The 13,382-nt window shown below is 35.3% G+C and overlaps 1 protein-coding gene across 5 annotated transcripts in view; it reads right to left on the reverse strand.

Annotated features, from left to right (window-relative positions):
• SHPRH (SNF2 histone linker PHD RING helicase) overlaps positions 1–13,382 on the reverse strand; it is a 97,218-nt gene that overhangs the window by 80,165 nt on the left and 3,671 nt on the right. For 4 of the 5 annotated variants that reach the window (XM_019831355.3, XM_006932081.5, XM_019831356.3 and 1 more), the window contains exons 2-6: positions 9,744–10,414; positions 7,100–7,229; positions 4,744–4,962; positions 2,164–2,242; positions 1,334–1,484 (exon numbers count right to left, since the gene is read on the reverse strand). In XM_019831355.3, the coding sequence (XP_019686914.2) occupies positions 1,334–1,484; positions 2,164–2,242; positions 4,744–4,962; positions 7,100–7,229; positions 9,744–10,382 (1,218 nt within the window). In that variant the 5' untranslated portion in view covers positions 10,383–10,414. Of the gene's footprint in view, positions 1–1,333; positions 1,485–2,163; positions 2,243–4,743; positions 4,963–6,326; positions 6,899–7,099; positions 7,230–9,743; positions 10,415–13,382 lie in introns of those variants that run through there. The other variant, XM_045058170.1, reaches the window with a different exon arrangement.

Here is a 13,382-nt window from a genome sequence, read left to right on the forward strand (position 1 = left end):
TGTGCATATTATCTTAAATTACCTAAATGTTAAGTGTGAAACTTCTGAAATTAACTTAAAAAAAAATTTTTTTTTAATCTTTATTTATTTTTGAGAGGGAGAGAGAGACAGAGTGTGAGTGGGCAGAGAGACAGGGAGGCACAGAATCTGAAGCAAGCTCCAGGCTCAAAGCTGTCAGCACAGAGCCTGACGGAGGGCTCAAACCCACAAACCGTGAGATCATGACCCAAGCCGAAGTCAGACACTTAACAGACTGAGCCACCCAGGTGCCCCTTCTGATATTAACTTTTCAAAGGCTTGTTTAAATATGGAATTAACATAGAAGTTACCGAGAGTTAAATCATACAGTTAACATAGAAGTTACTGTAACACTGGGGCACCTGAGTGGCTCAGTTGGTTGAGTGTCCAACTCAGGTCATGAGCTTGCAGTTCATGAGTTCGAGCCCCCCATCATCTGCTGCTGTCAGCATAGACACTGCTTTGGATCCTTTGTTCCCCTCTCTCTGCACCTGCCTTGCCTGCACTGTTTCTCTCTCAAAAATAAATAAACATTAAAACAAAAAAAAGTTACTGTAAAACTATATATTCCAACTCATTTGTTTTTTAACAATGAAATAGATATTTTCTATTCCCTACTCAAATCTACGAGGTTAACTTTGCAAACTTGACCCTATCAGAAGATCACATTATCCCTAAAGTTGTGGGCACAGTGAGCCCTACATGTAATGATACTCTTACCTAGTGTGTTGATTTTAGGTTTTATTACCGGAAATTATGAACTATGAGCTGCACGTGCTTCAGTGGAGCTGTTTCTTTTTTTCCTCCATAAACTCTAAAATTTGTATTTCTAAACACAATTATATATTTTAGAACAAGGACTCAGAGTTTGATTCATTTAGCAATCTAATTACAAAGCTATTTAGCCTTTAACAAAGTTTGAACTATTAGATTCTATGACTTAAATATCTGAGATTTGTACAATTAAAAAAAGTTACTCTCAAAAATATTTACTGGTAATATGGAGGCTTGTAGTAGTGACAAAACATTTGAGGGAGTAACAGTACTTTCCTATGAGTTTCTCTGCCAACGAGAAGGAATCTTGGTGACAGCGTATCCCCTTTCCTAGTTGGCCAACATCACTTAACAAAAACCCTGCCAGGTCACAAACATCCTATTCTCCGTGCCCACTTGAGGTTAACTAATAACTAGTACAATTAATTAGCCTCAGAGGAGACTAAAAGTGTTGGCTTAAGTGCCAAGCAAATGTTCAATATATGATGCTTTTTGAGAACATATGTCCCCTGCTTTCTTGGCCCTATGGTACTACTCCTACCTCAGGAAGAGTGAGAGCATCTTGTTTGACATCTTGTCGGGTATGTGTCAGAATCAGAGCCAAAACCTCCACTGTCTTTCCAAGACCCATCTCATCTGCTAAGATTCCGCCAAGCAACTGTGGCCCAGCATTTGGGTAATCACGGATGATGCTGAAGGAAAAAACAAGAAAAACATATCACAGGAAGGCAAGTAAAAATTATACTATTCCTAAAGAAAACTGGAAGAAATCCATAAAAGTCAAAGTTTTTTTAAACTACATTTTAGTGTGAAACAATCTGAAATGCTAGGTCACTGAATAAAGAACCATGATAATCAAAAAACTGCCTGAGCTGACAAGTGAGTCTGCAGAAACAGGAGTGGTACTGGTAAATAACATCATTCTTTTCTCTTCATTAAATAAAAGGAGGTGTGTCTGCCTTCTTTCTGTGTCTGTGAAGAAAAAAACGAGGATAATAACTACTGATTCACCTATGATGTTGCTATGTTTAATGATTCCTATGACTTTAATAATAGAAATTAACAAATCTAATGAAAATATGAGAACTGGTCCATAGAAAGATGACATTTTTATTTAAAATTATAATCTCTTTAAATATGAGTAACTAAGCTTCTTAAATCCATTATTTTCCATTCATTATAGAAAATGACAAGTACTATTAATTTCATATTTGTCTTACCTATAAAAATGATAAAAATATAAAGTCTAGTAAGACTTCGACTTAGTATTCCTTCCTAAGGTACTGCCAAGGCTAAAGACATATGCGACCAATGTCATACAGGTTTTTGTAACATTTACTTTTAATACCTAGCACATAAAGTTTGCCTTACCAGCCTGTGTACGGATTGTAGTAGAGTTTCAAACCCTCAGATGTGACAATCTCTCGCCATAAGAAATGCAGGGTATTTTCTAAAGAAAAATATAACCATAAGAACAAGTTTTTGTTTGTTTTCCTTTCTGCCAGAAAATCACGTTAAAATAAAAATAAGTTAATAGTCAAAATACTCCGGGAAGCCACATACACACGGAAAAAGGCTAGGATCTCATTCTTTTTTTCAGATACTATTCTTGTAATTATTCTTCCTTTGCTTTGGGCATCAATATTTTCCACATAAGTGTTATGCAGAAAAACGAAGTACAGCATATCACAGAGAATTAACAGGAAAAGAAAATGAATACAGAAAAACAACTCCAACCCAATGAAGGAAAATAGCTTATCCTCTATAATTCCTTCAAAAAGTTGCCGAAAATCTTTAAATAACTCAACAGACATATGCTTGTGGGCTAATACATTAACTCAAATCAGACCTAACCTTTTAGAGGGGTCTGATAGCAGGAGGAAAATCTTATTTAACTGAAGAAAAAATCTTAAACACTGAAGTATTGAGTGTATTTCAACCAGAGTCTTCCATATTTCTTTCCCTTAATATTTTAAGTTGTTTAAACCAACTGCCAAATTAGGAAGAATGTCTGTATCTACCAGTGAAATGCCAAGTAATTTTGCTGCCTGCTTTAGGGATTAACAGGTGAAGTAGGAATATAGATACATAGGGTTTATAAGATGAAAAAAAATAAAAGATTAAAAAGCTTCAATTTATGGGAACCACAGGGAACATAACTACTAAATGGCACATGGGATTTAATCAACAAAATCCATTCTGTGGATAAAAAAGAATGAAATACTGCTATATGTGGCATGGATGAATCTCAAAAAACATTATGTTCAAAGAGGCCAACTTCTCCCCCGCCTCAAGTGTCCGCGTTTTGCCATTCTATTAATTGTTTCAAAAACAGGCAAAACTAACTTATGGTGGCAGTAGTTGCCTCCTGAAGGGGTTGAAGTAGGAGAATTGACTGGAGCCATGAGGGAACTTTCTGACGTGAGGGAAATATTTCATGTTAGCACTGTATCATAGATATAAAAAGACAAAATCAATTTTAACAATTTTATTTAGCTTAACATAAACAAAACCTTATCATTTCCATATGTAATCAATATAAAATTATGAATGAGATACTTGGCCTCTTTTTTTGTACTATTTGAAATCTGGTATATATTTTAAACTTACAACACATAATCTGGGCAGTCATTTGAAGTCTCAAGAGGCACGTGTGGCTAGTACCTTCTGAGAAAATCTAGTTCTATGTCTTAATTGGGTCATTGGTAACACAGATGCATAGATTTAGCCTAATATATCAAATTGTGCCCTTAAGAGCTGTGCATTTTACCCTAAGTAAGTTATACCTTAATAAAATTATGTAAAGAAAAGTTACTGCATTTTGGAGAAAAAATAATCCAGTCTGTAGGAAACTACAGAGCTAACAATTTCCTCAATGAATAAATTATAAGAAAAAAATACAGAATATGAAGAGGTAAAATCTATGGATTAAAGAAACTTAAGTGACAACAATTCCAATGTATGAATGCTATTTGGTTTCAAATCTGAATCAACTGCAAGACAGAAAGAGAAACAGAGAGAGAGAAAGGGAGAAAAAAAGAAGGAAGAGAGGAGAGAGATTTGGCAGTATTAATGAATTACTGGGTTTAAAAATCCATCCTAACATATATATTTTATATTTGTTTAAAGCAATCCTTTCTTTCATTGAAATAAACTGTGACATTACCAGATTAAATTATATGATATGTGAAATTATTACTTCAATATAATTTAGAGTACGGATGAGAAGTAGGAAGAAATAATGTTGGTTATAAATGAATATTTTCTAAAATTAAAAATTAAAAAGTGACGTTTGCTGGATTAAAAAAGTATAAACTGGAATCTATGGGAGAAACAAGTAAGAGCTATACCTCATTAAAATAAATCTATACGGAATGGAAGAGAAATGGTCAACACTTCACTTCCTAGAATCATGCAAAAATCTCATCTTCTGCCCATTCCTTTAGAGATAGTGATAAAAAGGCATAAATGACTCCGATAAACTTACTTTCACAAAAACACTTAATAGATAACATCTTACTTTATTATTTATTTTGTGGAATAAAGAAAATAAATGCAAACCTAGGAGAATTAGTCACACACCAGTCTCCCACTTCTGTAAATTTGCTTTCTGTTGCTAATATTCATCATTAAATTGTGAAGCCTCTCGCAGATGATTAGCAAGATTCCCATTTGATCATGTTCCAAAAGCAATTCTTAGTTAGAAAGGCATGTAAAAAATGTATTGGTTTTAAAAAATTCCAATCAAGGCAGTCTTTATTCGGCAGGAAAAATTAGTTTAAACGCTTATAGTTGAGGGAACTTACAAATGAATTTCTCTGCCTTTCAATTTTAAAGAATTTCTTAGACTACCATTTTGTTCACAGGAAAATTCATTCAATTATAATTAATTCCTAATTATCTTTCATGAAATCCCTCAGATCAATTTGTCTTTGAGCATCTTATACTTGCCACTAGCAGGAGCGCTTCTGAAATGCTCTTGTTGTAGCATCCAATTGACAGCCTCTCTTTGGTATGGTCTCAGCACAGGAATCAACGCAGGGTGCTGGACATCCACTTGGATGGACTGCGTTTCTTGCTGATGTGTCTGCTTCACAAACTGATAGAGCTCATCGATGTCCTGTCCCTCTGGCTCACTCTCTGAATCTTCTTCATCCTCTTCCAACACATCTGTACATCCAACAACAAATGTACTCAAAACAACCCACTTTTTATAACTATAAGCAATTCTTATTCTAAGAACATACTATGCATTTTCCAAACTCTGGGGTCCTGCTCAGTGTGTTTTGGGATAGAAGGCCCTATCATTAATTCTTCACTGATCGAAAACCTACCCATCTATCCTTCAAGATAGTTCAACTTTTTCCATGGCATTTTCTTTTGTTGTCCCTGGTTAGAATTAATGTTTTCCCCTGTGTTCATGTAATACCCTTCTATTTGGATATAGCAATATATTGCAATCTGTCTGGTAGTGCAATCATCTATGTGTATTCTTTCCTTGTGCACTGAACTGTAATGCAAAGGCTGTCTTTTGTTTTTATATCTCCTCAGAGTAGCTGGCATACGCTTTGCTCAGTGCAGATATTTAATAAACATTTGAATGTGAATATCTTTTACAGTTTATAAAAGGATAATCTATTTCACTTTTACATCTTGACATAAAAAAACTCCATATGCAGACATAATTTTTCTGTCTAGTAAGACAAGGGTTCCCATTTTATTTCTTATTCTAAAAAAGGACAGGCATTTGGTAGCAGCAGGAGCCAACTAAGAGAGAAGGGCGTAAGCCATTAATACAAATTTGTAATGACATCAGATTCATTTGTTGGGCACAACTGCCCTGTGAGACTTTTGTGCCTACTAGAACATGAAAAAAAGAACCCTCAAAATCTTGAATAAATGTACAAACCCATTTTAGCTTATGATTTATTTCTGAACTCTTTCAAAAAGACCTATACACTTTTAAAGAACATACCTCTTATGCCCTAGAATGAAGATTGTACCACAAAATACTTAATTTACTTTTTTCAATAAAAAATATTCCATGTGAGATTTACTCTTACTATTCTTGTGTAATCTAGTATTGATAACTAAATTGGAAGTTTTCCTTTGAAATCCTTTGATGTTTTCCTTTGAACAGTTCAACTTGTAGTATTTTTTAAAAAAGCAGAATAATTCTTACCGTACCCTTAAAAATTCTAGATGTACTTAAAAGCATCCCTTCCAATCATGAAACCAGAGACTGTCCTCCTTTTAAAGTCTTCAACATGCAAAATGATTTACTTTTATTAGTAATTTATTATTTTTTTAATTACATAGGCTTCACCCCCAACACTGGGCTTGAATTCATGACCCTGAGATCAAGGGTTGAGGGCTCTATTGACTGAGCCAGCCAGGCGCCCCTACTTTCATTAGTATTATGAAGCTTTGCAAAGAATGTACTACAGAAACAACTCAACAGTCAAGCTTAGAAAGGGATTTCCCAAATATTCCAGTATGTTCTACAATTTGCATCTGAAATAATGCTGACCCACCATGAGCAGGGCTTGGAGAATTTGAGCCGTTTTTCCAGTAGTGTTGATGGGCTGCACCAAGCCATCCACACTCTCCCCTTGGGAACCAATGGCAGACAACTCTGAAGCTGCAGTCCTGACCAAGGATGCAACATCTTGGCAAGAAACAGTAGCAAAGTTAACTGGTCTTTATGGGAAGCAGGTTCTTGAGATTATTTGTCAGACTGCAAAGGAGAGGTGGAATAAGGCCAGCCAAGAATCTCTGGCCATAACAAAATAAAAGCACAAGAATAATGCAAAAATTCCAATCAGCTCAGATCCCTTTGGATTCTATGGACTCTGCAAACATTTCTTGAGAACCTAGTCTGGGCTAAGCACGGTATTTAGCAAATAAAGACACAAATTAGTGGGGGCATTTCAGATACGTGTAATTTTGTCACACAGTGATTTTACAAAGGCTGTTTAATTTTATGATGGTTTTATAGTTTTTCTGATTATTATGTATAGGACTTGGGAAAAACCCACAACTCTCAAGTAATGTCAAATTTTTTAAGTTTATTTATTTATTTTGAGAGAGAGAGAAAGAGAGCACGTGTGCACATGCACAAGCATGGGAAGGGTAGAGAGAGATAGGGAGAGGGAATCCCAAGCAGGCTCTGCATTGTCAGTGCAGAGCCCTATGGTGGGGCTTGATCTTGAGAACCATGAGATCATGACCTGAGCCAAAATCCAGAGTTGGACACTCAACTGACTGAGCCCCAGGTGTCCTAAGTAATAGCAACTTTTAAGTTTACCTGGAATAATAAAATTGTACAACTTTTCCATCACTCTTTTCATAAGCTGATTAAACTTCTTCATTCTTGAATTTGCATCACTCAAAAAGTCTAGTTTTGCTAGGCCACCTTCCAAAAGATAAATTCCAACCTACAAAGGATTAATCAACACAAAAATAGTGTTAATTGTACTATTACATTCTTCATGAAAACATTAAAAAAAGTTTTTTAATACTGTTTTTAAAGGTATTCACAGTATATGCCCCACAATCGTTAAATATATACCCACCAAATCTCCGTCACAAATTTTTACTTTCAATAACAAATTCGTTGTACAAATGCAGTGCCTACTATGTATAAGGCACCATTCAAGTTGCTAGAAAAAAATACTTCCCAACCTGGAACCAAACCTGAGATAAGGTGATAAGAACACCAATTCCACCTACCAAGCGAAAGATTTCCAAATTTGATGAGTATCAGAATAATCAGTTACATTGGTTAAAAATGCAGATTGTCCCAGAAGATTCTGATGCACATGCCAGGATTCTTAAGCACAGTTTGGTGTGGGAATTGCCATTACTAGATCAAACACTACAATGTATAGGAAAACAGATCTTGATTGATGTAAGATAGCTTAATTCTGGTAAAACAATGCAGCATGAAGTTCCATAGTCAAAAGACTTGAAGTTGAATACTAGCACTGGTATTTAGGAGCTAAAAAAAACCAGGCAAAGTAATCGATTTATTTTGACCCAAGCACTGTCATTTGCAAAATGGAGAGAAGACTATTATGAGATAGCCTAGGTAATACAGTTTTAAACTTCCTAATGGTATATACTCACTAAATGCATTTTCTTTCTTTTCCCTAAATTATCCTGGACCTGATTCCATAATCATGCAGAGTCTCATATTCTTTTACTAAAGAACAAGAATCCAAACCAGCATTATATGGGAATAAGTAACAAAGAATGTATTTTTGTATATATTTGTACTCTGCCTTGTATACACCTAAAGTTAGCTTACTATAGCAGCAAGAAATGTTTAAATATTTATACAAATCGGGGTAAGAAGACAGAAGAGATCAAGTCTATGGGGAACATAGACAGAACACAGATAAACAAGCCATGAATTCTTACATACTTCCTATCACAGAGCCACAATTTGGGCTTTCATGATCAACCAGGAGAGGGAATACATGGTTGCAAAGTTTCATTGTCCAGGGAAGAATTAATTACAATCTAATGCTTCCAACTTTTTTCCTTTCCTTTTGTCAATTCTGAAACTACAGATAGGGCTACAATACAATTGTTTTTTAATGTGAGAAAGACACAAAAGACACAGTTTTCAATCGAACAAAGGTGAATTTAATAATTTTAATCTTTATGTTCATTTATTTTTGAGAGACAGAGAGAGAGAGAGAGAGCAAGCTCATGCAAGTGGCGGAGAAGCAGAGAGAGAGGGAGACACAGAATCCGAAGCAGGCTATAGGTTCTGAGTTGTCAGCGCAGAGCCTTACACAGGGCTTGAACACGTGAACCATCAGATCATGATCTGAGCTGAAGTCGGACACTTAACTGACTAAGCCACCCAGGTGTCCCTGAACTTAACATTTTAGAATTTCTTATCCTTTCAAGTTTTGGCATGAAGGCATATTAACCTGCTTCACAGTTTATAAAGTACGTCTACTTACATTGTCTCACTGGATTGCAAACGCAATTGTATGAGGTAAAAGGAATGATTATTATTTACATTTTATACAGAAAGATGCTGAAATTAAATGATTCACGTAAAGTGACTTGGCTAGTAAATAGAAGAGCCTGAAATGAATTACAAATTTACTCATTCATTTGCTGAAAATCTGTTCAGTATGGGGCATTTTACGAGGCTGTGAAGATAAAATGACTTCATAGTCTACTGAAGGAGAAAAATTTTAAATCTAAGTACACTACAAGTGGCCAAGGCAAAAATAAACATCTGTACAGTGTCGTGGAGGAAGGGCATGTAATACCATCCATGAAGTTTAAGAAAAGATCTCCCTCGAGAAGTAAACTCTGAGCCGAAAATTAAAGAATGTCCAGGAGTTATTAGGGAACAGGAAGGGAACAACCCAGGCTGAGGGAAGTGTGAAAGCAAAAGCACAGATGCAGAAATAGAGCCAGAAAATGTGCAGGACACAAATCAATTCGGAATTTCTGGAACAAAATAAAAACCAGAGTGATAAAGGATAAGGCTGGAGAGTACACAAGGGTCTATCAAAGAAAGGAGTTACACACAAGATCACACTTAATTCTGTAGGCACTAAAGAACAGAATTTCATTTCATTCATATTATACCATCCCAGAGACAAAGCAGATGGAGTTGAAAAGGCCAGCAGGGCAATCAAGAACGGCTACAGGAAGAGGGAGAGATGAGGAAGACCAAAAGAAGACACTGAGAGTAGAGCTGGAAGGGAGGAATCCGGGATGTCTTGAAGAAGGACAGCCTGGAAACGATCAGCTAGAAGTATATATTTCTTATAGCTACTGAAAGCCCAAAATAAAGTACACTTTGAAACTTAATGATGAAAGGCTTATTGCTGGCTTTTTACACCTTCCTTCTACGTTAACTTCAAAATGGGACTGCCCAATGCAGAAGAACCTTAAAAGATACCACAGAAATTGAGTACCTTAATAATGAGATTCCCTTCTGGTTTTTGGTAAAGTTTTATTCTTCTCTTCTTTTGTAGCCACCCCAAATCTTCAAGCATTTCACCACTGAAAGATGATTCCACTCGAATACCCTTATCACAAATACTGACTGGCTCGTTGAGTCCTTTTTCTTGTTTCTCTGCATCTTCGCTTTCTGAATTAACATAAATCAGGAACTGACCGCTTGACTCTGAACTCATCAGTGTAAAACTCCTTTCTGAAAAATCTTCAGTTAAACTCTGTTCGGGAAGGAGCTGAAGAGTGAATTCTCCTAGAAATGCCCTCCAAGAATTATCAAAGTGATAGGGAGAAATCACAATATTCAGCTTTACAGACAGAGGAGAAAGAATGCCACCGGTCTCTTCTTTATCAACCGATTTTGCGATGCTCGCTGCTTCCAAACACCTCTTCTTATCTCTGTGAGCCACTTCTTCTTGTAGGCCATCACCGAGGATGATGCAGTCAGCAGAAGAGAAATCCGAACCCGAGCAGGGGTGCTCCTCATCAGTTAGGATGAGAGGCTCATTCCTTCTGTCTTCATGCATATTCCAGCGAAGCTGCTGTTGCTTTGCTTCATCAACTCTCACTGGGGGAGCACGTTTCCGTCGGCTGCTCATTTTCAAGTTTTCTTGGTTGGCAACTGTGAACTCTAGAAGACAAAGGCAACAAGTAAGCATTCCAACAGAGGATTTTAGTAATAAAGTGCTCCCAGATGAAGAATTCACCACAAACTAACAGCCCACATACACAATATGAACTCTTCAGAGAGATAAAGCAATGGATAATTTTTTTTTAAATAAGTCAAATACAGGTAAGGACCACACTGACCGTAATCTCACGCATCATAGAAATTCTAATGGTCATAACAGTACTTTAATGGGTACATTTAATAAAGTTAACATGCTGCATAAAATAAAATACATTTAATGAGCAGTAAGACAGTAAGGTAAATCTCTCAAATATCCTGGAAATGCATAGTTGAAGAGTTTTAGTAACATCTGAACTCATAATCATCACAACAAAAGTTCATTTTTGTTTTATAATTCCAAGGAGTTTATAGAATTTTTAAAAATTCCGAAAAAATATTTTCTCTTTTAAAAGAGGAAGATGAAAATCCAGAATGTATTTCTTTTTGTGGATCAGCAGATAAAAAGGTAACAGGAATAGCTGGGAAGGAATAAGGTGGTGATGGCAACCAGGGGAAATGGAGCAGAGACAATAAAGGAAGAAGAGAAAAAAAAAATGTAGGAAGAAAAAGAAAAAGAAAGCTTTGTCATCTGAGAAGAGGAACTGGTCTGACAGCAGCCTGTATTATGTAGGCCCAAACTAAACTTTTCCCAAAATAATAGCCAATTCCTTCCTATATGAAACACAAACCAACTCACAGAGATTAAATCATAAAGTTGTAATGATGGCTGATGCCTATTCCACCTATTCCAACAATGTAGTTGGGAAAAAAAAAAAAAAAGGATGTAAAAACAATTAAAATTTGGCTTCAGGATAGTTTCAGAAATATTTTCAATTTGGAATGTTTATGGACTGGAAGACTCAAGATGTCAATTCCTAGATACTGATCCACAAAGTAATCCCATTCAAAATCCCAATAGGCTTTTTATTTTTTAATTTTTGCAGAAACTGACAAGTGATTCCAAAATTTATATTAAAATGCCCAAGATTTAGAAAAGTCAAAATAATTTTGAAAAAGAATAAAGTTGAAAGACTTACACTGACTCCAGGACTTACAATGATGGTAATCAAAACAGTGTGGTAACAGTACACAGGCATGGTAATCAAAACAGTATGGTAATAGTATATGATAGATATATAGAGCAATGTAACAAAATAAAGTGTTCTGGAATAGACTGAAACACACATGGTCAATGATTTTTGAAAGAAACTCAAAGGCAGTCAACAGGCAAAAAGTATCCTTTTCAATAAACAGCCATATGCAAAAAAAAAAAAAAAAATGAACCTGGACCTTTACCTTATACGACATGTAAAAATTAACTTGAAATACATCAAAAACTGAACTACAAAAGCTAAAACTATAAAACTTCTAGAAGAAAACAGGAGAAAATCTAAGTGACATTAGATTAGGAAAAAAAAATTAATTTAAATAGGTTACAAAAAGCAGAGAATATAAAAAAATTGATAAAGTAAGCTTCAACAAAATTATATACTTTGGCACTTCAAAAGATACTGTTATAAAAATGAGAGGGGAGCCAGACAGGGCACAGTATTTGTAAAACACTATCTGATGAAGGATTTGTATGTGGAATATAAAAAGAACTTTTACAAATCAGCAATAAGACAACCTTATGAAAAAATGACACACACTTCACCAAAGATGATCTACAAGTGGCAAATAAGTACATGAAAACATCTTCACCATCATGTCATTAAGCCAATTCAAATTCAACCTACAAACCACAATAGGAAACTATGTATCCACTAGAATGGTTAAAATTTAAAAGACAGGATGTACAGCAGCCAGAACTGAACTCTCAAACATTCTAAAAGGACAAATTTGTCAATTTCTTATAAAATTAAACACAAACGTTCTGTTCTGCACAGTCTAGTAATCCTGCCCCTCGATATCTACCAAAGAGAATTAAAAACACAGATTCACAAAAGAGATTTAAATTTGAATGTTAATAGCAGTCAATTATTAGCAGTCAATATTGGAAACAACACAATTGTCCATTACGTGGTAAATGGATAAACCGGTGGAATACTACTCTGTGATCAACTACTGATAAAACATAGATGAATTTTTAAAGCATCATGCTAAGCAAAGGAAGTCAGAAGTGTAAGACCATATACTGTAGGATTCTATTTACATGAAATTCTAGAAAAGGCAAACACCTACTGATAGAAAGCAGGTTAGTGGTTACTAGAGGCTAGGAAGTGCCTCAGATCTCTGGTCCCCATCCTGCCACATTAAAGTTGGATTACTGTAATATATAATTTATACTTCTGAGAGCTACCACTCATTGAATATATGCCAAATTTCTGTTAACCATACTATTGCACTTACATTATTTTTTTTTAAGTTTATTTATTTATTTTGAGAGAGAGAGAAAGAGAGAGAGAGAAAGAGAAAGAGAGAGAATCCCAAGCAGGCTCTACCTTACCAGTGCAGAGCCTGACTCAGGGCTCAAACTCAGGAAAAACCATGAGATCATGACCTGAGCCAAAATCAAGAGTCAGAAGTTTAATCAATTAAGCCACCCAGTCACCCCTTAATAAATCTGATTTTAAAAGCACAAAAAGTAAATACAGGAAAGATTTAAAATTATGAGATTATTAAGAACAGCTTTATTCTAATAAACTTGAAAAATCTACATAAAGTGAGCAATTTACTAACAAAATATAAATGAATAAAATTTATTTTCTTAGTAGCCACGCTGTATGTGGCTTTTTAACTTTAAATAAAATTAAGTAATACCATAAACTCAGCTGCTCAGTCTCACCAACCACACTTTAAGTGCTCAATAGCCATATGTGACTAGCGGCTACTACACTGTACAGGGCAAATATAAAACCTTCACAAAACTGCAAAAAGGCTATCAAGTATTGTTGGTCGAAGTCAATCATGAGAATTCCATTTTCTTAGC

Source organism: Felis catus, chromosome B2, assembly GCF_018350175.1.
Source record: "Felis catus isolate Fca126 chromosome B2, F.catus_Fca126_mat1.0, whole genome shotgun sequence".
NCBI lineage: Eukaryota > Metazoa > Chordata > Mammalia > Carnivora > Felidae > Felis > Felis catus.